At 38.7% G+C, this 27,011-nt stretch overlaps 1 protein-coding gene across 2 annotated transcripts in view; it reads right to left on the reverse strand.

The window, feature by feature from the left end:
• The window catches only part of Gbe1 (1,4-alpha-glucan branching enzyme 1), a 252,351-nt gene extending 225,621 nt beyond the window's left edge, over positions 1–26,730 (reverse strand). Inside the window, exon 1 of one of the 2 annotated variants that reach the window (XM_087899665.1) lies at positions 26,576–26,730. In XM_087899665.1, coding sequence (XP_087755791.1) covers positions 26,576–26,712 — 137 coding nt within the window. In that variant the 5' untranslated portion in view covers positions 26,713–26,730. Of the gene's footprint in view, positions 1–13,091; positions 13,243–26,575 lie in introns of those variants that run through there. The other variant, XM_087899664.1, reaches the window with a different exon arrangement.
• Between the last annotated feature and the right edge of the window lie 281 nt (positions 26,731–27,011).

Here is a 27,011-nt window from a genome sequence, read left to right on the forward strand (position 1 = left end):
AATTTTCTGAATTAATTTTCTCCAGATTTACTTCTTTGGGTCTGTGGCCACTTAAGTATTAGATGTGGCATAATTTCCCATAATTCAAGAATCATGACCATGTTGAATTTTTCACCACTGTGAAAAATGTCTAAATAATTTAACAGAAAAAAAAAAACGAAATGAATTTACCTCACAGGGTCAAAGTCTTAGTCTACAGCTAACTGACTGCCTGACTTTGTGGGCCCTCAACTTGAAGAAGGAAAACAAGTAACAGACCCAAGCAGCTCACCCTGAGGTGACCAGGTAGCAAGAAGGCTTCTCTCTGGAGTCTTCATTGCCACTTTAATTCCTTCCAAAGTCACAGCCCACTGTTGGTGTTCCCTGTATTCAGGATAAGACTTCCACTCTCAATTAACCCACTCAAGCAATGTCGAAACAGACAAACCCATAGGTGAGTTGGACTAACCGCCAGCATCAATCCACTCAGTTCAACAATGAAAATCATCCATCATAATCAAGTGTAAAATCTTCCAGTTGATAAGCTAAACCATGATCACTGGAGCTGGAATAAGACGTACAATTATTTCCCATGTCTAAAAACCCCAACTCTGGGATACAGAAGCAAATAGGGTAACAGTGATGAAAAGAGTATATTTGTAGATGGACTATATTATTTTCATCATAAAGATAAGCAGACAGCGTTACCCTTCTACAGAAATCCTTTTGTTGTAGAATATTGCTTAAGATGCATTAAATTAGAAAAAAAAAGATGTGTTACATTTGTTTATGCTGTGGAATATTTGTTTAATGATTCAAACATATATTACATTCTCTTATGCTAACTCTGTGAAGCTGTGTTACTTTGCTTGTCTAAAACACTTTAATGATCTAATAAAGAGCTGAAGAGTCAATAGTCAGGCAGGAGAAATGATAGGCAGGGCTGGCAGGCAAAGAGAAAAAATAGAGGAGAAATCTAGGAGGCAAGAGATCAAGGAGTGAGAAAAGAAGTGGCCAGCTATCCAGTCAGACATGGAGTAAGAGTGAAAGTAAGGTTATAGAACTGAATAAAGGAAAAGGCCCAGAGGCAAAAGGTAGATGGGATAATCTAAGTTAGCAAAAGCTGGTTAGGAACAAGTCAAGCTAAGGTTGGGCATTTATAAGAAAGAATAAGCCTTTGTGTGTGATTTATTTGGGAGTTTGACCCCCAATATAGCCAAAAGAACAAAAAATAAACAACCAACAACACCCTTGCATCATTGATAGCCACTCAAAGCAGAAAAGCAAATACTCCTTAGTTTTAAAATTGGGAAGAACATAAAAAAAATAGTATTAGCTGGAAAACATTTTAAGAATTTCATATGCAAATATGTGATGTTGAAGGTTGTTTATGCGTCTACTTTACTTTGCTTCTTCGGTGACAGTCTACCTATGGAGTCCCAGCTGGCCTCAAAGTTGTGATCCTTCACCTCTACCTCCCAAGTGTTCAAAGTATAGATGGACCTCCATGCCAGGATAGGAAGTGATTTTTTTAATGTAGTCCAAGGACTATAGAAAAAATATTAATAATAAATCCAAATTGAGATTATAATAATAAATCAAATTTAAGAAATACAAGTAAGGATAAGGAGCAAGCAGATGGTTCAGGCAGTGAGTTGCTTGTTGCACAAGCATGATTACCTGAGTTTGGATGTCCAGCACCCATGTAAAAGCAGAGTGTAGCAGTGTTCTTCTGTAACCCCCAGTGCTACCAGGACAGAGACAAGGGGATCCCAAAGGCTTGCTGGTCAGCCAGTCTAGATGAACTATTGGTCACCAGATTCACTGAGACACTATATCTCAACAAGTAAAGTAGAAAGCAATAGAAGATGATATCAAATATCAGCATCAGACCTACACACACACACACACACAAGTGTAAGGGTATGGTAGGAGATAAGCAAGTACTCACTGCAGGTAAGCTTTATCTTTACTCCTTAAACAGGTCTAGCAGCACCACAGAATTACTGACTAAAAATGCAAGTTCACAGGCAGATTCCCAGGCATAAGGATCATGCATGTTAACGAGATCCATGAGCAGGTGACCCTGTACACTACCCAGAGTTGTTTACAAAGGCATGAGATATCTTACACATCTCACTTTGGGTTCAGGACTGAGTGTGAAGCCTTCCCTAGGAATGTCAACAATTTCCTTTTACTTCGGTTTTCTTCTGCCTTAGAAAACAACAACAAAAAAAAGGCCTGCCTGCCTGTCCGGGAAGGGAGCACAGCCCTTCCCCCCTCAGCTTCTGAGGCAGGGTCTTCACTGTTCCAAGGGACCCCTCCCCTCCCCCCACTGCTGCAGGCCCTTTGTCTCCTGGGTCCTGGGAAGACCAGCTAGCCCTGTTGCATTGCTGAGGAGTTCTTCCCAGAGAGGGCTGAGGAGCTCTATCCAGAGAGTGCTGTGAAGTCCTACCCAGAGAGTGCTGAGGAGATCTATCCAGAAAGTGCTGAGGAGTTTCATCTAGAGTGGAGGAGATGGGCAGGCGCCAATGCAAGAATTCCTCCAACAACCTGAAAGGCAACATGACATGGCCAGAATCCAGGGAGCTCGAAACTAGAAGAATTGAACACCCTACTCCAGAAGAAATAGAAGAAATCGACTCTAAGCGCTTCTTTATGAAAATAATAGAGGAACTTAAACAGGAGGTGAAAATCTGCCGTAAAGAAATGGAAGATAAGTATAACAAAAAAATTGAGGAAATGAGTAAAGAAATGGAAGAGAAATATGCCAAAAAGTTTGAAGAAATGAGTAAATCCGTAAATGAAATTCTGGGAAACCAAGAAAAAAACAATCAAACAGGTAATAGAAACAGTTCAAGATTTGAAAACTGAAATGGAGTCAATGAAGAAATCACAAACCGAGGGCCGGCTGGCTATGGAAAATCTGGGTAAACGAACAGAGACTTCAGAAACAAGCTTAACCAATAGAATACAAGAGATAGAAGAAAGAATCTCAGACTCTGAGGACACCATAGAGAAATTAAACACTCTGACCAAAGAAAATAGCAAATCCAACAAATTCTCATCACAAAACATTCAGGAACTGTGGGACACAATAAAAAAACCAAATCTAAGAATAATAGGAGTAGAAGAAGGAGAAGAATTGCATTTCAAAGGTCCAGAAAATATACTCAACAAAATTATAGAAGAAAACTTTCCCATCCAAAAGAACGATATTCCTATGAAGGTTCAAGAAGCATACAGAACACCGAATAGACTGGATCAGAAAAAAACATCCCCTCGCCATATAATAATCAAAACACAAAACATAAATATTAAAGAAAAAATTTTAAGAGCTGCAAAGGAAAAAGGTCAAGTAACTTATAAAGGTAAACCTATCAGGATTACACCAGATTTCTCTATGGAAACCATGAAAGCCAGAAGATCCTGGATAGAGGTACTGCAGAAACTAAGAGACCATGGATGCAAACCCAGACAACTATACCCAGCCAAGCTATTGTTCACTATCAACGGAGAAAACAAAATATTCCAGGATAAAAACAAATTTAAACAATACGTAGCTACTAATCCAGCCTTACAGAGAATATTAGAAGGAAAATCACTACCGAAGGAATCCAACATTCCCAACACGGCCTACAATAACTCGAACATCTAGCGACCATTCACAAGCACAAATCAAAGAAGAAAAACACATACACTCTACTACCTAAAAAAAAAAAAAAAAAAAATGACCGGAGTCAACAACCACTGGTCATTAATATCACTTAATATCAATGGACTCAATTCACCTATAAAGAGGCACAGACTTAGAGATTGGATACGAAAACAGGATCCAACATTCTGCAGTTTACAAGAAACACACCTCAACCACAAAGACAGACACCTACTCAGAGTAAAGGGTTGGGAAAAGGTTTTCCAAGCAAATGGACCTAAGAAACAAGCGGGCGTGGCCATTCTAATATCTAACAAAATCGACTTCAAACTAAAATCAATCAGAAGAAATGGAGATGGACATTTCATACTCATAACTGGAACAATTCATCAGGAGGAAGTCTCAATCCTGAATATCTATGCTCCTAATATAAAGGCACCCACATATGTAAAAGAAACTCTTCTAGAACTCAAGGCAGTCATCAAACCACACACACTAATAGTAGGAGACTTCAACACTCCTCTCTCACCAATGGACAGGTCAATCAGACAGAAACCAAACAGAGAATTGAGAGATTTATTGGAGGTATTGAATCAAATGGACTTAACAGACATCTATAGAACACTCCACCCAAATAGGAAAGAATATACCTTTTTCTCTGCAGCTCATGGAACCTTCTCGAAAATTGACCACATACTCGGTAACAAAGCAAACTTCCACAGATACAAAAAAATATTAGTAACTACCTGTGTCTTGTCAGATCACCATGGACTAAAATTAGAATTCAACAACAATGCTTCCCCCAGGAAGCCAACAAACTGATGGAAACTGAACAGTCAACTACTAAATCACCCCTGGGTCAAGGAAGAAATAAAGAAAGAAATTAACCTCTTCCTTGAATTTAATGAAAACAAAGACACAACATACTCAAACCTATGGGACACTATGAAAGCAGTGCTAAGAGGAAAGTTCATAGCACTAAGTGCCCAATTAAAGAAAGCAGAGAAAGCACACATTGGAGACTTAACAGCACACTTGAAAGATCTAGAAAAAAAAGAAGCTGATTCACCCAGGAGGTCTAGAAGACTGGAAATAATCAAACTGAGGGCTGAAATCAACAAAATAGAAACAGAGAAAACAATCCAAAGAATCAATGAATCAAAAAGCTGGTCCTTGGAGAAAATCAACAAGATTGACAAACCCCTATCCAAATTAATCAAACGGCAGAGAGAGAACATGCAAATTAATAAGATCAGAAATGAAAAGGGGGACATAACCACAGACACAGAGGAAATTCAGAGAATCATTAGATCTTACTATGAAAGTTTATATGCCACAAAGTTGGAAAATGTAAAAGAAATGGACTTTTTTTAGATAAGTACCATATACCAAAGTTTAACCAAGAACAGGTGAACAATCTAAATAGACCTGTTAGTCGCGAAGAATTAGAAGCTGTTATCAAAAATCTCCCTACCAAAAAAAGCCCAGGACCAGATGGTTTCAATGCAGAATTCTACCAGAACTTCCAGGAAGAGCTAATACCTATACTCCTTAACGTATTCCGCAATATAGAAACAGAAGAGTCATTGCCTAACTCCTTTTATGAAGCTACAGTTACCCTAATACCAAAACCACACAAAGACACAACCAAGAAAGAGAATTACAGGCCAATCTCACTCATGAACATCGACGCGAAAATTCTCAATAAAATACTGGCAAACCGAATCCAAGAGCACATTAGAAAAATTATCCATTATGATCAAGTCGGCTTCATTCCAGAGATGCAGGGCTGGTTCAACATACGCAAATCTATCAATGTAATCCATCATATAAATAAACTGAAAGAAAAAAACCATATGATCATCTCACTAGATGCTGAAAAAGCATTTGACAGAATTCAACACCCATTTATGATAAAGGTGTTGGAGAGACTGGGGATACAAGGATCATACCTAAATATAATAAAAGCAATATACAGCAATCCGACAGCTAACATCAAACTGAATGGAGAGAAACTCAAAGCCTTTCCACTAAAATCAGGAACGCGACAAAGCTGTCCACTCTCTCCATACCTCTTCAATATAGTGCTTGAAGTTCTAGCAATAGCAATAAGACAACATAAGGAGATCAAGGGGATTCGTATTGGAAAGAATAAAGTTAAACTTTCGTTATTTGCTGACGATATGATAGTTTACATAAGTGACCCCAAAAACTCTACCAAAGAACTCCTACAGCTGATAAACACCTTTAGTAACGTGGCAGGATACAAGATCAACTCCAAAAAATCAGTGGCACTCCTATACACAAAGGATAAAGAAGCAGAGAGGGAAATCAGAGAAACATCACCTTTCATGATAGCCACAAATAGCATAAAATATCTTGGGGTTACTCTAACCAAGGAAGTGAAAGACCTATTTGACAAGAACTTTAAGTCTTTGAAGAAAGAAATTGAGGAGGATACCAGAAAATGGAAAGACCTCCCCTGCTCTTGGATTGGGAGAATCAACATAGTAAAAATGGCAATTCTACCAAAAGCAATCTACAGATTCAATGCAATCCCCATCAAAATCCCATCAAACTTCTTCACAGACCTTGAGAGAACAATAATCAAGTTTATATGGCAAAACAAAAAACCCAGGATAGCCAAAACAATCTTATACAATAAAGGAACTTCTGGAGGCATTACCATCCCTGACTTCAAACTCTATTATAGAGCTACAGTATTGAAAACAGCTTGGTATTGGCATAAGAACAGAGAAGTCGACCTATGGAATCGAATAGAAGACCCAGATATTAACCCACAAACTTATGAACACCTAATTTTTGACAAGGGAGCTAAAGGTATACAATGGAAGAAGGAAAGCATCTTTAACAAATGGTGCTGGCATAACTGGATGTCAACCTGTAAAAAAATGAAAGTAGATCCATATCTATCACCATGCACAAAAATCAAGTCCAAATGGATTAAAGACATCAACATTAATCCGTCCACTTTGAACCTGATAGAACAGAAAGTGGGAAGTAGTCTACAAGATATAGGCACAGGAGGCCTCTTCCTAAGTAGGACCCCAGCAGCACAGACAATAAGAGAAACAATGAATAAATGGGATCTACTGAAACTGAGAAGCTTCTGTAAAGCAAAGGACACTGTCAGTAGGACAAAAAGGCTGCCTTCTGACTGGGAGAAGATCTTCACCAACCCCTCATCAGACAAAGGTCTGATCTCCAAAATATACAAAGAACTCAAGAAACTAGGCACTAAAACTCTAATTAACCCAATTAAAAAATGGGGTACTGAACTTAACAGAGAATTCACAACAGATGAACTTCGAATGGCCAGAAGACACTTAAGGTCATGCTCAACCTCCTTAGCGATCAGGGAAATGCAAATCAAAACCACTTTGAGATACCATCTTACACCTGTCAGAATAGCTAAAGTCAAAAACACCAATGATAGCCTATGCTGGAGAGGATGTGGAATGAGGGGAACACTCATCCATTGTTGGTGGGAATGCAAACTTGTGCAGCCACTGTGGAAATCAGTGTGGCGGTTTCTCAGGAAACTAGGAGTCAACCTCCCTCAGGACCCAGCAATTCCACTCTTGGGAATATACCCTAAAGATTCCCTAACATACTACAAAAGCATTTGTTCTACTATGTTCATAGCAGCACTATTTGTAATAGCCAGAACCTGGAAACAGCCTAGGTGCCCCTCAATAGAAGAATGGTTAAAAAAGGTGTGGAACATATACACATTAGAGTTTTACTCAGCGGTAAAAAACAATGACATCTTGAATTTTGCATGCAAATGGATGGAAATAGAAAACGCTTTACTGAGTGAGGTAAGCCAGACCCAAAAAGAGGAACACGGTATGTATTCACTCATAAGTGGATTCTAACCATAATTAAAGGTCTTTGAGCCCATTATTCGTGATCCTAGAGAAGCTAAATAAGAAGATGAACCTGATGAAGATTATTTAGCTATCCACCAGGAGGTAGGAAATAGACAAGAGTCCCAGGTAACCTCGGGTGCATGGGGGGGTGGGAGGGTTGATGGAAGGGGAGAGGGTTAGAGAGAAGGGAGTAGGGGAGGAACGGGGAAAGCTCGGTGGCCTGGGATGGGGGGGGAGGGAGGAAGGATGAATATGGGATCAGGGAAGAATATATTTCAACTAAGGGAGTCATTTTAGGGTTTACAGGAGACTTGATTATATATGTGATCCCAGGTCCAAGGAGAGATCCCCCAGATTGTTCTCTGGACAGAGGAGAGGGTGCCTGAACCGGCCGTGGCCCATAACCATACTGATGTATATTTTGCTTATCACCATAGATCCTTCATCTGGCGAAGGAAGGCGATACAGTTGGAGACCCACATTGGAGCACCGGACTGAGCCCCCCGAGGTTCAAATGAGGAGCAGAAGGAGGAAGAACATGAAAAACGAAATCAGTACTGCGAGGGATGCTATCACCCACTGATACAAGGGAACGAATCTAATGAGAGTTTACCAAGGCCAGTTGGACTGGGACTGAACGAGGAGGTGATCTAACCAGATTCTCGGAATTTGGCTGGATTCTCTGACTGTGGCTGGCCCGGAGTCTTTCTGAAAAGCCATTGACTATTATACTGGGACCTGTTTCCTCTGCATATACTGGATTTTGGGGATCCAGTCTGTTTGGATATTCACCTTCCTGGACCTGGAGGGAGTGGGAGGAACTTGAACTTCCCACAGGGCAGGAAACCCTGACTGCCCTAAGGGACGAAGAGGGAGGAGGAGAGGGAGTGGGGGGAGTGGGAGGGTGTTGGGAAGAGGGGCGGAAAAAAAAAAAGAAAAAAGAAAAAAAAATGTGCATAGGCTTCAAAAATAAGACAATGGTATAGATAGTCATAGAAAAAAATAGTTAATAAGGAATAAGAAAATAATCTGAAGACAAAAAAGAATAAGCCATGTAGTGATGGTGAATATATAGGGATTCTGGATTCTGTATGTTACTGTGTTGTCTTTAAATTTTCTGATTGCTGATAAGCAAAGAAAAGCTGCTGGGAGACATGGGATAGTGAAAGGGACTGCTGAAATAAACCAACCTAGAAACTTTAAAAAAAAAAAAAAAAGTTAGATGTTCTGCAACATGCAATCAAGCAGGACATGACTGATTGGTTTTTTGTTTGTTTGTTTTTGTTCTGATTATTTTGTTTTCACTTGTCCAAAGGGGAAGCATGACAAGTGGGAGGACCGGAGGTGAAACCAGACAAGCCCGCCAACTCACAGCTGAAGCTCTCAGAGCATCTCAAAAGGCTGGTCATGTACTATCATGCACACACCATCATTCAAATACTTAGTTTATTGAATCATTCCCAGATATAATCTGCTTAATCACCCATTGGCTGGCTAGCAGAAAAATCAACTTTAATGGTCAGAGCACAGAAGAAAAACCAGAAGAAAGTCTAAGGGAGGAAAAGGCCTGTTGCAGCGAGTTACCACAAAATTATTGTTGAAATATAATGATATATATATTTGGCTCTGAAACTGACAGCTAGCTTCGACAGTATTATGCAGAAATTGCACTGTAGGTTGGAAATAACTAGCCCGTTACCTAATGCATTCAGTAACTTACACCAATCCTGACATCTCACTGTACAGAAACACCAGAATAATCCCAATGAAATCTAATATAAATTAGTCACAGCTTTGCATTCTTCCTAGATATTTCTGATGACTTCATGGAAAAAAAGATGAAGATAGTATTGTTCATAACACTATTAAAAAGACTCTATGATCACATGCCACCCGCTTGTGTTTATTCAGTTTAGAGAGACCATTTTATTTATTATCGTGTTATGTAAGAAAAGCTAAAATGCTCTTAAAGTACCTTTTTTTTTAGTTTGCACTTAATTAAATCTCATATACATTTCCTTTCTTCAAAAGAGCTCCATTATAATTCCCTCCACTTAAGGAACCAAATAGCTTTATTATTTCTCTGCAAGCTTCCCACTGAATGAAGTATATCTCCCTGTAATATAAGTAGTGCTCAGCCTTGTTTCCCAGCAACACAAAAACATTGCTCGGTCCTGGTCTTTCCAATTTGAAAGTGACTAACTTCGAGAGACTTATACCACTTGCTTGTTAGCCTTTGACAGTGCTCAAATTCACTGGTTCCAAACAATACTACTTCAACTTCAGTACTAAAGGTGGTTACACCTCTAGGAGATCATGGGTGTTAAAAATACATGAGGGAATTACAACAAACTTCTCCTAAGTTGTCTAAAAATAAGATAAAACACAACTGTAAAACCTAAACACTCATCAAAACAGAAAATCCATCATAACTATAATAAAAGAATAGCATCAGATAGTCAAGTGGCAGACCTCTGAGTCACTAGACAAAGGTCAAGATGCATATAATATACTCAAAATGAGAGAGAGAGAGAAACATATAAGTCATATAAACTCAAACCTGGCTTATGCTTACTAAAAAATATACTATTCCACAGATTAATAATTAAACCTAAATTTAAAAAGAAGTGAAAATAAACCAACATTATCAGGGAACGGACATCACCAATGCCATCTTTCTAACGGCATCTCTTTGAGGCTGTGTAATATTAAGTGCTTAAAACTTTCATACTATCTTTGAACTTCTGGCCAAAGTTTTCCATAGGTTCAAAAATGGTTTAAATAAATAATAATTAGAATCACTAAAATCATGAGAAATAGTTACTTCAACAAAATGTTTGATTTTTTTTAAGACCAAAGAAAAGCTATTGAGACTGGTATCAGCCATGAATGATAGACCCTCAGCTGCATTTAAAAGTATAAATTTCGAAAGAACATATCTACATTCACCTTGAACACCAGCAATCAAGCAGGAATATGTAGACCTCTGAGTTTGAGGATAGCCTGGTCTACAAAGTGAGTTCCAGGCCAATCAGGAATACATGATGATACCATGATTTCAAAAACATAAAGATAAAATATAATTTTTTTTATTTTAAAATTTTCATACAACATATTTATCATACTATTTTCAATCCCATATAATATATTTACATATTGCTTTTCTCATATATCATATCTTATTCTTTCCTGTCCATTACTCCTCCCAGATCCAACGCACCTCCCTACTCACTCAAACTTATGAAAACCATGTTCTTTCTCACCTTTGCTCAAAAAAAAGAAAATGAAAAATAATAATAATAATAGGAATACAAAAAAATATCAAAGCAAAATAAAAGTTGATGCAAAAACAAGAGTCCATTTTACATTGACCAACTACACCTAGGGACATGCTCTGACGAGTGGTTGATAGTCCCAGTAACACTTCACTGGATAAAACAAGCTTTATACTCCACTTGAGATGAAGCGATGACAAAATTCCTAAATGTCAACATAAATGAAATCTGAAAGGAACAACAATGAAATTTCAATGCAACCTACACTTATAAAAGCAGTACTCTTCCTAGCTCTTTCTTAATACTAGGATCACTATCTTCAAAGAAGAACCCCCCCCCCCGTCTATACACAGAAATAAGCACAGTGGAAAAGAGCACTAATTCCAACAAAGATAGCATGTGATATAAAGCTTAGACAATACACTGTAGATAGAGTTTTTTTGTCCTGCGGTTGCTCTAAAATAATCATGCAGAGTTTTAATACAAATTATAAATGCTTTGCCAATAGCTCAGGCTTATTACAAACTAATTCTTACAACTTAACCAATTTCTATTAATCTAAGTGCTGCCCCAAGGCTCAAGGCTTTTACCTCTATCCCATTTTTGTGTGCCTGACTCATTCTCCATAAGGCTGGCAACTCCTCTGACTCTGCCCTTTGTCATTCCCTCATTTTCAGTTTGGTTTTCCCACCTATCTTTATCCTATTCAGCTAGTAGACAGTCAGCTTGTTTATTAAACCAACTATAGCGACATATATTCACACAGTGTAAAGAAGGATTACTAAACAACATTTAAGATATACACAAACGTGGATTTATTACAAAGCCTGAGTTCTAAGGTTAGTAGATCCTTAGTTCTCTATGTACACATTTCCTAAAATCTCTTGAGAACCTTGATTACATTAACAGCTGCTTCAACATCTACCTCAGTGTTTGACACAAAGACTTATGAGAACAAAGATTTGTTCACAGATGCTCTTGCTTACTGAGCTGTGTCCCATAAAAATCTAATTCTCTCTAGATTATCTACCACCAGATTCAATCCCAAAGAGCAGCTTTAAAATCTCCGCTTGGAATAGTATCCCATCTTAAACCAAAACCAAACCTAAGTCATGACCACTGAAATAGTAATGCAGGCAACTTGTTTCACTAATTTCTAACACACCACCTTAAGAGGACAACTGACTACCTAGTGAATGAAATTGAAAGAAAGAAAAAAAATTGGATGAGGCAACTATCAATAAATCAGTTTCTTTTTCTAGTGTGGCTATTGTTGAGGCACTTTGTACATTTTAGTAAATAGAAGGGTAAAATTCCATTTATTGAGTAAGTAAATATGGCTTATACCTCCAAAAAAACTAAAATAAAAAAAATTAAACATATCATCCCTTAGTAATAAGAAGGAAATAATGTTGTTGTGAAGCAAAAGTAATGTCAACAAATCAGCAGTATCCCAACATTAACTTTGACATAAAAACAGTCACAAAAGGCATTCATAGTAGGTCCACTTAGAATTTTAACAGCAACGGTGACTAAAGCCAGCAAGGGTATAAATTACTGGCCGGGATAAAAAATCATGTTGGGTCTGAAGAAAAAAAAAGTTTTTAAATAGAATAATGTTCTGAAATAGAAAGCATGTTAAACAGAATTGCCCAAGGACTGTTAGGAAATGAAAAATTACACTAACTGCATTGGGAACAGCAACCCGATAAAAGCACAATGCACAAATTACAATCTTCTCTGAGGCTGTATTAGACAGGAGAAAGGTTAAGCTGTGTGTGTGCACAGTTTGGCCCACTACAGGACACAACATGATTGAAGAATTACTCTCAAATGCTCCTAGGGACACCCAAACAACTACAGTAATAAATATGTCTAGGTTTTTAATATTACAGAACAAGCTGGACCAGACCCCAAGTCAATAGATACTTGCAAAACACCCCTAGAGTGTAAACCTCCATTCTAAGTTCTAAAGAAAACACCAAAAGACAGTAATATGTGCCCTAACTATATTCTTTTATTCTTAAATTCAAGACACACAGGCAGCATCCCAGGATGCTAGGTGAGTCAGAACATACTGCAAGGCTGTGCTAAAGCAAAAAAAAAAAAATTGAAGAGAGCAGAAAGGCAGCATTACGGGAACAATCTGATTGACAGCTATAGGTCAAATACCTATAAGAGCCATGTTTTCCTTATTATTACAAGGTGAACTATCAGGAATTCAGAAAGGGTGCAAACTAAATAGAAGTATAAACACTGATAGATTTTATCTATAGTAAACAAACATACCTCATGAAGGAAAGACCATAAAACACACACAAGTCCATGCATACTTGAGCCTAAAATGTGATCACTATTTTAAGAGGAATAGAGAAGCAGTCTTTCCCAACTTTCTCTCCGTTAACAAGCGATTTGCTCTGTAATAATGCAAGTCATAATGAGTCACCACAGCATCTAAGCGAGAGTTGGATAGCAGAGTTATAAATGGCTACTAATTGGTCTAGGGCCAAGTAAAGTGGCACATCCAGAAAGGTCTACAATTAATACAGCCAGAGACAGTCACAAGATCTTAAGCCCTTCACCAAGAAGTAAATCGTTACCAGATTCATTTTGGTGCATATTTTTTGTGCTATGTTGTTTGTGAGTTTGCTTTATGAGACAGACATAATACATTTAACATAAGAAAATCTGACATAAAAATCATGTAAATAAATAAGTAAATAAAAAATTAATAAATTCGTACTAGCTGCCTCAAAGAATGGAGGGGAAACATGGCCATGTGCTCACCTCCAGTTAATTATGTGGACTAATTCTTTGTTTATATTTACAATATCATTCCTTTAATTCTCTGAGTATTAAACTACCAGGGTTCAATAACCAGGGAGTCCCTTAGGCAAAATTGTAATCTCTATGTGTCTAATTACCTCTACTGCAAACACAAAACTGACTGAATCTTTCTACTTACTTAACTTCTTCTTTATTCTCCTTGTAGGGGTCATGCTCACTCTCCATCTAAAAGCTCCTGCTTCAAACACATAACCTAAACCTTCCCTATGGAATACAGTAGCCACCGGCCACACACTGTTACAAAGCCCAAATGTGCTTTCAGTAGGAAACATATAGATCTGTGACGCCTAATTGGCAAAAATCTGAAATATATAATCAGAAAAAAAAAATTAGTTACATGTTGAAGTGACATTCTTACTCAACCCCCAATGAATTAAATAATAGATATTTAAATGATTTCATCTACTTTGCCTTTTTATGTGGCTACTAAAAAATTCTCATGTATACACATGGTTCATGTTATATTACTATTACAGAGTGCTGATCTAGGCAAGAAACTTAAGTGGGGCTAAGGAGAAAGCACTGGACAGTCATTTCTACTTCTGGAATCTTCCTAGCCAAGTGACACTTGACTTAATATCCCCTACTTCCTGATTCATTAAAAAATGGAGTGCCTTAGCTTACTTCGAAATTGCTCACTATCTCTAAAAATAGCCCACTCTTACTTCCAAAATGTGCTTGTCTGTTATGAAGAAGCATGCTGGTTTGTCATCAGATATGATTTACAATGTATTTTACAAGCTCCGGTGCTTACAGAATGTGGCAATTCTTATAAAAGTACATTTTGCAAGTGAACCCTTTTTTCAAGGAAACTTTCACATTAAGTAATACAATCCAGGAATAAGGTCACACGATATCTTCACTAATTATTTTAATGAAGATTAATGAATGACTCATCTAGTGCTTCGAATCTCAAGTCTCATTGAACTGCCCACATCCTGAAGGATTAATTCTTTCTTTTACAGAAAAATAGTTTTAAGAATGTAAAATGAAGTTCTTGATGGTACCTGTCCCCTTCTTTAAGAAGACTGATGATTTCATCAGAATTATACCCGGGTTTATCTACTGTGTTGACATTCTCTTCTCTAATTGAGCTGCTGTCAGACAGGCAGCCTATTCTACTTGTACTTGTGTTGTGCAGAAGAATGCCTGTGACAAAGAGAATGCTGGAAATAGGTTTTGAAAACAAATCAATGAGGGGACCACAGCTCAGACGCCTACACACAGTCTGCAACACGACTTCTGGGGGATGGCAACCCCTGTGTAAGTCACCCTAACACTCCAGGTGCAACCATTAAAGTCACAATGCAGCGGTAAGAGAAACAACTTGGATAATGGCAAGGATGAAACCCTTTTCCCTGCAGCAAGGGTTTTTAAAAAGTCATTATGCATTACAAACCAATCTAGTAGCTTGGCTAGTTGGATTAATATAAGGACTGTTTATTTACATTATAGTGAGTTGTCATTGTAAAACTTCTCTAAAATCTCACTTCTCCACCCTATATGAAGTTTCACAACCTCTGTCAAATCAACGTGCTAACAACAGTTACATTTCAACATCTAGCCTATTTCTTTGGAAACTGATGTGTTCCAATTGCTAGCAGCATTTCTAGAACAATCAATCCTGATAAACATCAAAGTAACTATTAAGACTGAAATAAACCAAAGGCCAATTTCAGTATGATAAAAAGAAGCTAATTTTGGAAATATCGGTATTACCTTAGTTAAGATTTAACAAGTTCACTCCTACAATTAAGAACATCTGAAAAAGTTTTACATGATGAACTGGTCATTTAAATCAAGTAAAAAGACAAACTGAGTAAAAGCAGGTTTTAAAAAATATATTTCTTGTAGTATTTATCCAATGAGTACAAAATAGAGCCAAAAAATACTGTAAGCATATCACTTAAAACACTGCAATATTTTAAATCAAATTAAGATTATGAATTGAAGTCTACACAAATTCTCAACAACTAGAATATAAATCAATAATATTCTGAAGTGATACAAAAATAAGAAAATTAAAAATTGAAAAAAAAATAAAAGTACCTGAGGTTAAATTATATATTTGCCAGGTTTTCCCTTTTAGCTGTCTGAAGATAGCAAGCAGAAGTTTTTCTAAGACATTATAAATAAGAACGTTGATCGACTATTTCATCCTCACACTGTGAACGAACTGGAATACATATTACAACTATAACTGCTTGTATACTTCAGTGAGAATTGAGCAAAGACCAGCGTGTTATAATGTAAAATGAGCCAATAAACATTCACAGCCAATGAAGTACACTTCGTCTAATCCTTTTCGTTATACAAAAGTTTGCTCAAAATGAAAAACAGACTTCAATATACTAGGTAAAACAACAGTACCTTTAGAAAAATAACTTCGATCTTTAGAGCTAGGAAGAGTGTATTCATAAGAACAAAAATAACTATATTCTTTAAATGAAAGGGTTCAACACATAATACTTCAAAATGAAAATATTTGTGTGTGCATATGCTTGAAAAACCATCACATTTAGATGAAATCATAAGCTACAAGGCTGAGGGGAAATATTTGCGACCCACATTAATGACAAAGGACTCATAGGAGGGATATGCAAAGAACTCTGACTCTCAAAGAGTTTTGTTTAAAGGGAAGAACAGTAATCTAGTTTTAAAACTAAACCAAATAAAGGCATTTCAACAAATAGAGCACACAGATAGCAAGTGACTCAATGAATCTGAGCTTAACGAGCTATGAAAAAAATTAAAATTATGACTTCATATACTTATGTAACTATTGGGAGACTAATGAGACATAGTGTCAATCCTGACAAGGATTCAGATAAAACTGGGTTCTTCATAGATGATAAGACAGAAAAAGATAAACTTTGGAAAGTAGTTTTACAACTTCTTATGATACTAAACACTTACTTATCACATAATCAGCCTTTATTCATCCCAGACAAATAAAATATGTACATAAAAGTTCAGATCATTTTAGTAAAATAGTTCTAATATCTAAAACTTGGAAACAACTCAAACGCCCTTCAACTGGTAAATGGATAAACAAACTGAGCAGATGATACTCCCACATGATGAAACACTACTCAGTGACAAAAAGAAACAAATTATTACTAAGTGCAACTAGGCTAGATCTCAAAGGCACTACCCTGGGAGAAGAAAAGAAATATCAGTCTCAAAAGTTTGCATATGATATAATTCATATAGTATTCTCAAAATGAAAAAAGTCATAGAGCTAGAAACTAGGTCAGTAATTGTCAAATTTAGGAATGGTGAGAGAGTAGTAATGTGAATTTTATGCATGAGGAATTTCTTTGTGGTACCAGAACAATTCTATATCTTTACCACAGTGACAGTTTCATTAATATACACATCGATAAAACCATGAATATGTAGACACTCACAAGAATAAACATCTAAAGCCATGAAGACGTAAGCACACACAAGAATAGACATATAAAACCATGAAGATGTAGACATACACAAGAATAAACATCTAAAACCATGAAGATGTAGACATTCACAAGAATAAGAATTTAAAACCATGAAGAAGTAGACACACACAAAAATGACCATTTGTAAAACTAAAGAAATGGGAATCCGGTCCCTGGATTGCATAAATCTCAACTTCCTGGTATTGGTGCCATGCTATAGTTATGCCACAGAACACCACAGGGGCAAGCCTGGTGGAAGCTAGAGAAGCCTTCTTTGTGCTATTTCTGAAACTTCCTGTGAGTCTTTATTTGGCTGAGATGAAATGGTTTTAATACAATTTGCAATTCTTTCATTAAATGTCCTATGAGTTTATAAGTAGTAATAACCTGCTACACACAATACTCAGTTTGATAAAAGTTATTTCTGCACAGAAATTGTGGTTCATTGTAGCTGACTGTTCAATGACTTCACTAAAATGCACAAGAATAGGTTATTCCCTTGTTTCATATATCTTTAAAAAGTCAAATTTATTTTAAAAGTATCTTAAAATCATCAAATATCATCAATAACAACAAAAAAACAGAGAAAAGGCAGGATCACAAAGTCAATTTTTCATACTAAAAGTCATGAATAACATGCTTAGACTACACTTTCATTTTCTAACTTTTTAGTGAATATTATATTTTTTTTCTTCTTACCCATTAGTCTTATTTTCAAAGTTCTCCTGGCTATTAGTAAACTCGGTGTGATCATCTGTCTAGCATCCAGAGTTCAGGAGGAAGAAAATCCCTGCAGCTGTTTGATGCTCAAGAATATGAACACTTACCAGTCAGATGAAAGAGGAGAAAAGACAGGAGGGGAGATCAAGAGAACAGTGAGTTTGGATTTCTGCAGGCTAGCATTTACCTCTTTCCATGAAAGGAGCGCTATGCTTCTTATGTCCCAGGACTCATCCTGCCTTCAGCTGACGGACAACTGGCAATTGCCTCATCATTTCCACCCCAAATTAAGGATCAAAGTTTAAACATGCTCTTTTCCTTCTCTATTAGACTGTGATTAAAACTGCCACCTGCCTCACCTCACTCTCACAATCCCCTCTACAGGAGTGAGAACAATTCCCTGAAGAAAGAACAACATAGTTAATTAGGAAAACAAAGAGCAGTGGGGAATTTAAGGTCTTGGCTTGATTGCAGAAAACAGTACTAACCTAACAAGAATAGAAAATAATATTTAAGCTGAAAAGTTATCTAATGCCCACAAGTTATGGCATATTAAGCATCCTTACATACATCCTTAGTCCTCAAAAGATCCTAAAAAATCCATTTCTATGTTTTTTCCACTGAGTATGAAAGTGACATCCTTGGATTCAAAGATATTTGGCAGTTATAAAAGCAGGGATCGTCTCTTTGTCTTGTTACTAAACTTTGTAACACAACCACCCCACAATATTTTTATATTTAGCATGTAAGGGACCTAAGTTTAGAGCCCAAATTATCTGGATTATTTGAACATAAAAACCTATAACTACTAAAATGCAGAACAACTGAACACAGTATCCAAGCAACACTAAATGAACTCTATAGATTGTATCTCTCTCTCTCTCTCTCTCTCTCTCTCTCTCTCTCTCTCTCTCTCTCTCTCTGTGTGTGTGTGTGTGTGTGTGTGTACTAAGTTTGTACTAAGAGGCCATGAATTTAAGAGGGAATAGGGGAACATGGGAGGGTAGTAAGGAGGCAGGGGGTAATGATATATTTTAATTAAATGTTTTACTTGAAAAAAATAAAAGTTTAAATGAAACAATGAACCACATACAATAAAATCAATCAAGCTTTACAAGTTAGTCACCATCACTAAACAGTATCAGAGAATATACAATGAGACAGATCAATACATGCAAATTAAAGAACTACTTATGTTTAAGGTTTTCATTTTGTTGAGGTTTCAGGTTCCTATTGGTCCCAACAAAAATCTAAATTGGACTTTACTTATTAAACATAAAAGCAGCCTGGATTCCAAACAAGAACAAATACTGATGAGCAGACATGACCACAAGGAAAGAATTCTTAAGAGAGAAAGAGAGAAAGATTGCTGACTTTAGGTGAAAGGTACCTGGTAGCCACAATCCCTTCCAAAAAATAGATTTTCATTCATTCCCTCTCTGCTAATTGAAGCCCAATATGTTCATGTAGGATTCCCCTCTGCAGGCTGTGAATATGTTTTATTATCATTGGTTAATAAAGAAGCTGTTTCGGCCTATGGCAGGCCAGAATATAGCCAGCCTGGAAGAAAATATATAGAGAGAGTAGGTGAAGTCAGAGAGACACCATGTAGCTGCCAAAGGAGAAAGATGCCCCCAGAACCTTACCAGTAGGCCACAGCCTTGTGGTGATACACAGATTAATAGAAATGGGTTAAGATGTAAGAGTTAGCTAGAAATATACATGAAATATGCTGTGTAATTGTTTGATTGCCTAGGACCCAGCAGAGTGAGAGCTGAAATGAAGAAGCCTCTAAGAAGTTCCCATGCAAAGAAGGATTTATTCCGAGGTGGTGCAGCTGGCACCGGAGCCTATTCTAAACAGAATGTCCTATGACGTCATTCTATGACACTCTGAAAATGAGAGGAGGTCAGAGACTCTTGGTCACACCTCTCGATAACCCAAGAGTGATTCTGGAATGATGGCAGATCTCTGTTGCAAAGAGCAAATGAGTCCTACCAGTACAAAAAAAGTGGGTCAGCTACATCTCATAGCTGTTTTTTTTTTTCTCTCTCTCCCTTCTAAGACCACTGACAATTGACTCTTCAAAATCCAGTTTGGCTGAGTGCTGAAGGAAAAAAAAGTGCACCAATAAATCACATTTAGAATTCATATTCTGTGAGCAACAATTTTAGATATGATGACTGGCACGCCAAATACAAATAACATTAGCTATGTCCCAACACATGTGTGGGATCATGCTATGAGGCAGAAGGAACAAATGCATGTAGCAGGCATCGTAACACATGCAAAACCACAGCATGATCTGAGACCAGAACAAATTCCTACCATACAGTAAAGCAGAATGTGCTGCCACCCCTTCAAGCTGGTATTCATAGTGTGTTAAATGTATATTTGATATAATATAGTCTGTCATTTAATCAAAGACACAAGAAGTTTGGCTTAATAATTTACTTGTACCAAGATGTAAGACTCACTATTACAATAAAGAACAGAATTTGTCTCTGTTCTTGACATGTTGCTTTTCATTGAATGAGTTTTCAGAACTCCCACCTCAACTTCTTTTGTATACACAGGTAATTATTAAAAGGAAATAATCAGTATTCCGTGTTAAAGAAGCAGACATGGAAAAAAGACACCATGTCAATGATTAAATGAGAACCTTTTAGTATCCCTTACAGGATTGCCCTGGTATCTTGTTAGAGAAAACAAACTGGGATTTGGTGAGATATGGGGAACATAAGATACACATAACAATTGGACTAGAAGGATGAACAGAGAGCAGACTGTGAAAGGTTAAGAAAAAGAAAATGAATTGTACTTCAACAGAAATGAGGGGTGATTAAAAAGGTAAGCAGAATAGTATTGTAATTGCATTAGTGACTTTTCTGTCACTGTAACACAACACTATGACCAAGGCAGCTTATAAAAGAAGGCTTATTTGGACTTATAGATCCAAAAGGATAACGTCCACGATGGAGGAGTGGAGTGATGCCAAAGGGAATAGGAAATTAAGAGCTTACATGCTGAACTGCAAACACAAAGAAAAGAGAGAAAACCAGAAGTAGGGGAGGTTTTAAGCATTCAAAGCCTTCCCACAAGGATGAATGCTAGGATGGACGTACAGCACCTCCCCAAACACCACCATCACTGGGAGCCACGTAGTCAAATACTGGTGCCTATGAGGGGCATTATCATTTAACCATTACAATAACCATATTCACCTATTTTAATGTTCACTCATTATATTGGGAGCGGAGAAGGGAAGAACAGATAGAGTAGGATGAACATCTGATGAAGAGGCAACAGCTAAAAACCAGTTCTCATTCCTGTCTAGGTAAGCCAACGACTTGAAATAAGGTAATAGCAATGCAGATTGGTATATACATCAAAGAATCAAAGGACACAACTACTCAAACTGAGAGATGAAGAAAGGAGTAATTAAGAACTCATCAAAAATAGAAAATGGCTTGGTTATTAAAGTGCTTTCCTTGTAAGCATGTAGGTCTGAGTTCAATACCAAGAAGCCACGGGTAAAAAGCGAAACATTATGGCATGCATCGTACTTGATATCCTAGCACAGAGGACAGAGACAGACAAATTACTGGGGCTTGCTGGCTAGCCAGTCTAGCTATTCGGTGAATTCCAGGAGAGAGAGATCTGTCATAAAAAAAAAAAGGTAGATTCCACACATACACACATTCACCCCGACACACGAACATGCATGCACAAAGAACATGCTAGGTATCGAGGCTGAGTCACAGGTAAATGAAGATATTAGAACCATGATGGGGTATAAAAGGACAGAGGTTTGGGCTAAATATATATATATATATATATATATATATATATATATATATATATATATATATATACTTATAGGACATTAAAATGAAGACCATTCAAATTATAATTGCTGACCAGTAGGAAAATCTGAAAAGAAGACAGATTTTGAGTAACCTCAAGAGATGAGAAATACAGGGGTTAGAGAGATTGCTCCATGGTTAAGAGCACTGACTGCTCTTCCACAGGACCTGGGTTCCATTCCCAGCACCCACATGTCTGCTCACAACTCCAAGATCTGACACTCTCACATAGGCATACATACAGGGAAAACACCAATGCATATAAAATAGAAACAAACTTTTAAAAAGGTGAGAAATGCAAAAGTGCTATGTCTAAGGAAAGGATATTACACAGAAATTAAGTGGCATTTTTAAAAAAGAAGAGGAAAGACATGAGGAGGGAAGTATCCTGGATTCTCTCACATGATATGGCCTGAAATAAACTGAAGTAAAATCTACAAAAGCCATGGGGGAAAAGCAAGACCATGGTTTCAAGAAGCCAAGAAGGATTCTGTAATATACAATGCTAAAGAGAAGGAACATACAGAACAAATTACCATGAACATCTTAGGAATAGTTTCAGTAGGAACTAGAGAGATGGCTAAGTGAATGAGAGCACTTGCTAGCACCTAGAAGACCCAAGTTCAGTTCCCAGTACCCATGCAGGATGAATTACAAACTGACTGTACCTCCAGCTTCAAGAGATCCGTGAATACCCACACACAAATAGCATTCACTCTCTCTCAAAGACACAAAAGAGACACCCACACCCACACACAGACCCATAAATAAATAAAAAATAATAAAAACTGAATAAACAATACTTTTAGTAAAGAAAGATTAGTCCCAGCTCAGCCCTACCAACTGCTTAATCGGCCAGCCAGGAAAACTGTGTATCCCCTCTAAGTAAATAATTTTTAGAAGATGAAATATCATAATACACACTTAAAATATTTAAAGTTTAAACAAAGAATACTACTGGGAGAGCAATTGTATTCATCTGAGCATTGTTCAAAAATGTCAGCCCTCTGTTTTAGGGAAAGGTAAGCCAAACCAACTGGTCTCAACCTGTGAATCATAAACAGTGGAACACATATTTCCCATGATCACAACCCATAGGTTGAGAAACACTTGCTTAGACCAACATCGTCTACATAAAGGGCTCAGCGTTGGGCAAAAACTCAACACAAATAATAGCTGCACTTTCTCTTTTCTAGGCTACTAGAACTGAGAAAGAAATTTCAAAACAAATCTTTCATAATCCTAGATCACTGAATGATCTGTGAGGAGAGTCCTCCGGCCAACTCCCAATGCCATGCAGGACGTGAGCAATCAAATGTTGTAATCATGCATAAGAACGAACTGGAGTACAAGAGCACGTTTCGCAAAATTAGAAAGAGCAAAGTAGAAAATGTCACGATAGGAGGCAATTGATGAGATGACAAACATACACTAATGTATTTACTTTTTACGTATGATGCAAAATAACTCACACTCCGCACTGGATTTGGAATTCTCACAGAAGGTGAAAAGAGCATGTAAAATAGAATTCCACGTGAAGCAAGGGTGAGTGGGAAAATACGTGATGATCCCTCAGTGAGAAGAAAAGGCCTCCCCATCAGCATTCTTACATACTGATGATTGTACCTAAAAGCTTCTGCATTATTTAATAAGCACACCTATTGTGATAGGCCAAGCACATACTAGACACCTGGGTTACTAAAATTAAGATGAAAATTAAGTGTCTTCTACTATTATTGTGGCTTCAACAACATACTGTAGCAGGATAACTTATAAAAAGTAAAAACATATCTCCTCATAGCTCGGAAGGCTGAGGAGTCAAACACAACAAGATGGCGGTGGTTGAAGCTGTCCAGCGAGGGCTGCTCTCTGCTTCCTGGTGCCGCCTTGTTACTTTCAGTCCCCAGAGAGTGGGAATGCAAGGGCCAGAGGACAAATTACATCAAAGGGTGTCTATTTTTTTCAATTTTAAATTAGTTTTAACTTTTTTCTGAGACTTTCTTATTTGTATACAATGTATGGTTGCAACATTTCTCCTCCTTGGACTCCTCTTGGCCTCCTCCCATTCCTGCTGACCTCTACCTTTCTCTTCCCAAGAAGCCCCATCCTACGTTTATGTCTTTGGGGTGGGTATGCATATGTCCATGTTGTGCAAGTGGTCACAGCCCGTGTGTCCATGACAGCCACAGAAAAGTCATTTCCAAAGATGGGACTTTACAGCACGGTTCCCTGACTTCTGGCTCTGACAGCCAATTCCCCATTTTCTGCAGTGTTCCCTGGACATTAGAATGGGTTACATGGATGTTCCGATAAGTCCCTTCTTTGATTAGACCATTCCCCACTGCCAAACAAAGCACCTTGACTAGGGCTTTAAGCTGTCTCTGGGTATAAGGGTTTTACCTCAATTATGAGGGAGGAGCCCTCACGGCCTAGGCATATCTATGAGGTCCCAGCTCTTTTTTTTGTTTGTTTGTTTGTTTTTTGTTTTTTTGAGACAGGGTTTCGCTATAGTTTTAGAGCCTGTCCTGGAACTAGCTCTTGTAGACCAGGCTGGCCTCGAAATCAGAGACCCGCCTGCCTCTGCCTCCCGAGTACTGGGATTGAAGGTGTGTGCCACCACTACCACGGCGGGCCCCAGTTCTTTATACAGCATACTGGTTGGCACCTGAATCTTACAAAGGATACATTTTAAATCATGGCAATCAATGACCATGACGACACTATGAAAAAGTTTTTATTCTTCAACAATTGACAATAAAAGTCACCACAGCCAAATGCCAAATTACTATCTAACATGCCTAAATGGAACATGTGTGCTGGAAAATGTCAATTACCCAGAACCAAGGACAGAGTAGCGTCCTGGTCACAGTGAAGCACAGAAGGACCCACTGGGCCAGACTTCTCACCATGAACACTGGATTCTCTCGCTTCTTTATTCTGGCCTTTGTTCTTCTCATTAATTTTGACAAACCATGAAAGATGACTATAATTGCTTCAATCCCTGTGGAGCTGAGTATGAAGTATACAAAAGAAAAAGGGGGATGATGATGTTTGTCTGCTTGTGGCCATTGAAAACTGGAAACAGAGCGCAGGCAAAACATTTCCGCAGCCCTCGCTTTAGAATTACAGGGCATTTTACAAATCACACATGCAGAGTGACTGAAAAAATAAGGACCTCCAAGAAACCTGGCCATGACCCTTTGTTTGAATTTGTGAGTTCATTACAATAAAGTGTTTTTTATATTAAAAGCCAGTATCTATGGTGAGAACAGATGAAGCAATGAGGCAGATAGGCCCATAGGTGCGCGAAAGTCCTTACCATATTCCTTTCTATATTGCTTTGATTTTTGACCCATGTAAATGGTTTCATACAAAAATATAGAAAGAAAAGATAAATTATTTGTTTTTGTTTGAAAAATCAGTTATTTCAAAATCAGATCAAGTATTTGAATTTCATGAGCTGCCTGAGAACTCTCTTAGCACAGGTCAGCATATTCTGGGTGAAATTTTACCAGTCTCCTCCCCAGTACTTAATCCAAGGGCATCATTCCATGCTTACAGTGAGTGTCAGTCCAGCATGGTGACTTTCAGGAGGGCTCACTGTCAACTCTGGAATAGACGGCTTATGATGTCTACAAATGTTTTAGAATCTCTAGCGTAGCAGTTTTGTTCTTCAGCTTCATACTAGAAAGTTACTTAAGTGAATGTGCTAAATAACACGACAAAACTCGGACAGGAACTTAAGGTTTCTTTGTGCTTTCAAATCAAATCATGCCCATCATCACCAATGCCACTAGCTAGTTAGAATTTTTCTATGAATAAACACATTGCGTAGAATCAGCTGTCATGTTAGCTTTGATCTTCACAGTATCTGGGCTTTAGAGAAGAAACTAGGATCACAAATGTGACTATGGCCTGGCAGTGGTGGCACAAGCCTTTAATCCCAGCAGAGACGTGTGGATCTCTATGAGTTCAAGGCCAGCCTGGTCTAGGATAGCTAGTTCTGGGACAGGCTCCAAAGCCACAGAGAAACCCTGTCTCGGGGGGTGGGAGTATAAAAAAAGACTATGACAATATACTTGAAATAGGATCATAACCACTGCAGTTAGAATAGAAGTTATTTTCAGCCTGGCAGTGGAGGCACACTCCTTTAACCCCAGCACTCAGGGAGGTATAGGCAGGAGGATTTCTGTGTGTTCAAGACCAGCCTGGTCTATAGATAGAGTGTTGGGATAGCCAGTGATAAACAGAGAATCACTGTCTAAGGGGGAAAAAGTTATTTTAATTTTGAAACTAAATCTGAGCTGATCATAATTATTAGATTCCAATAGAGGGAAGCAAGGTCGAGAGCAGTTAAAATTAAAGGTTTTTGGATTGAGTTCGACAAGTTGGCTATCCACACCCCTCTCCCTCTCCTGGATGGCAAGGTCAAATGCCTGCAAGTGTTGCCCTACGTACACTTTTCAGTGTTGGTTTGAGAGGGAAATTTGATCAACGACGAGCAAACATTGGGAAACAGTGTCCCCTTGAAAGGCTGCACCAACCCTGATCGGAAGTAAACCACAAAGTTTGAAAAGAACAATCACACGCTTGGCGTCACGTCCACGGCAACTCACAGGACCAAAGAGAGCCTGGATGTGTCACAGACTTGGCTGGGTGGCCCCAGGGCTGCCCGACCTGCACGTAGGAGATGGCGCGCGGCCGCGGAGTGCGCGCGAACGGGGCGGACGTGCGGGAGGCGGCCGACTCCCCAGGACAAACGAAGAGAGGACGGAGCCACGCCCACTCATGATAGGCACGCGCGAGGGGTGGGGCCTCGCGGAAGGGAGGACGGCGGCGCGCTTAAGCTCCGCAAGGCCGGCCGGCTAGGGGTGGGCAGTGGCGGGGGTCCGTCCGGTACCTGCGCTGGAAGTCCGAAGCGAAGGGCTTCAGGTACGGGTCGATCTCCAGGAGTCGGGCCAGCTCGGGCACGTCGGCCAGGGCGGCCTCCAGATGAGCTTCTGAGCCCTTCTTGTCCGCTGCCGCCGGAGCCGCCATCTTCGCCGCAGCCCGAGTAGCCGAGGCCCGAGAGGGTCGAGTGGGCCGAGCGGGATTGCGAGCGGCGGGGCGGAGCCGGGCGAGCCTAGGCGAGCCACCGCGGACTTGCCCTTTATAGCCGCCGAGCGAGGCCGGGGTGAGCCCGGGACACACGTCCCCAACCCAGGCCCCCGCCCACTCACGCGGCCGGCACCTGGTTCTCTGAGCGGGGCTGGCCGGCCACCGAGAGGCGGGTCTCCCCCCTCCCTTCCCCTTCCTGTCCCGTTGTCTTCACTCCTGACACAACTTTCTGCTATAGT

Source organism: Myodes glareolus, chromosome 2 (genome assembly GCF_982192425.1).
Source record: "Myodes glareolus chromosome 2, mMyoGla1.1, whole genome shotgun sequence".
NCBI lineage: Eukaryota > Metazoa > Chordata > Mammalia > Rodentia > Cricetidae > Myodes > Myodes glareolus.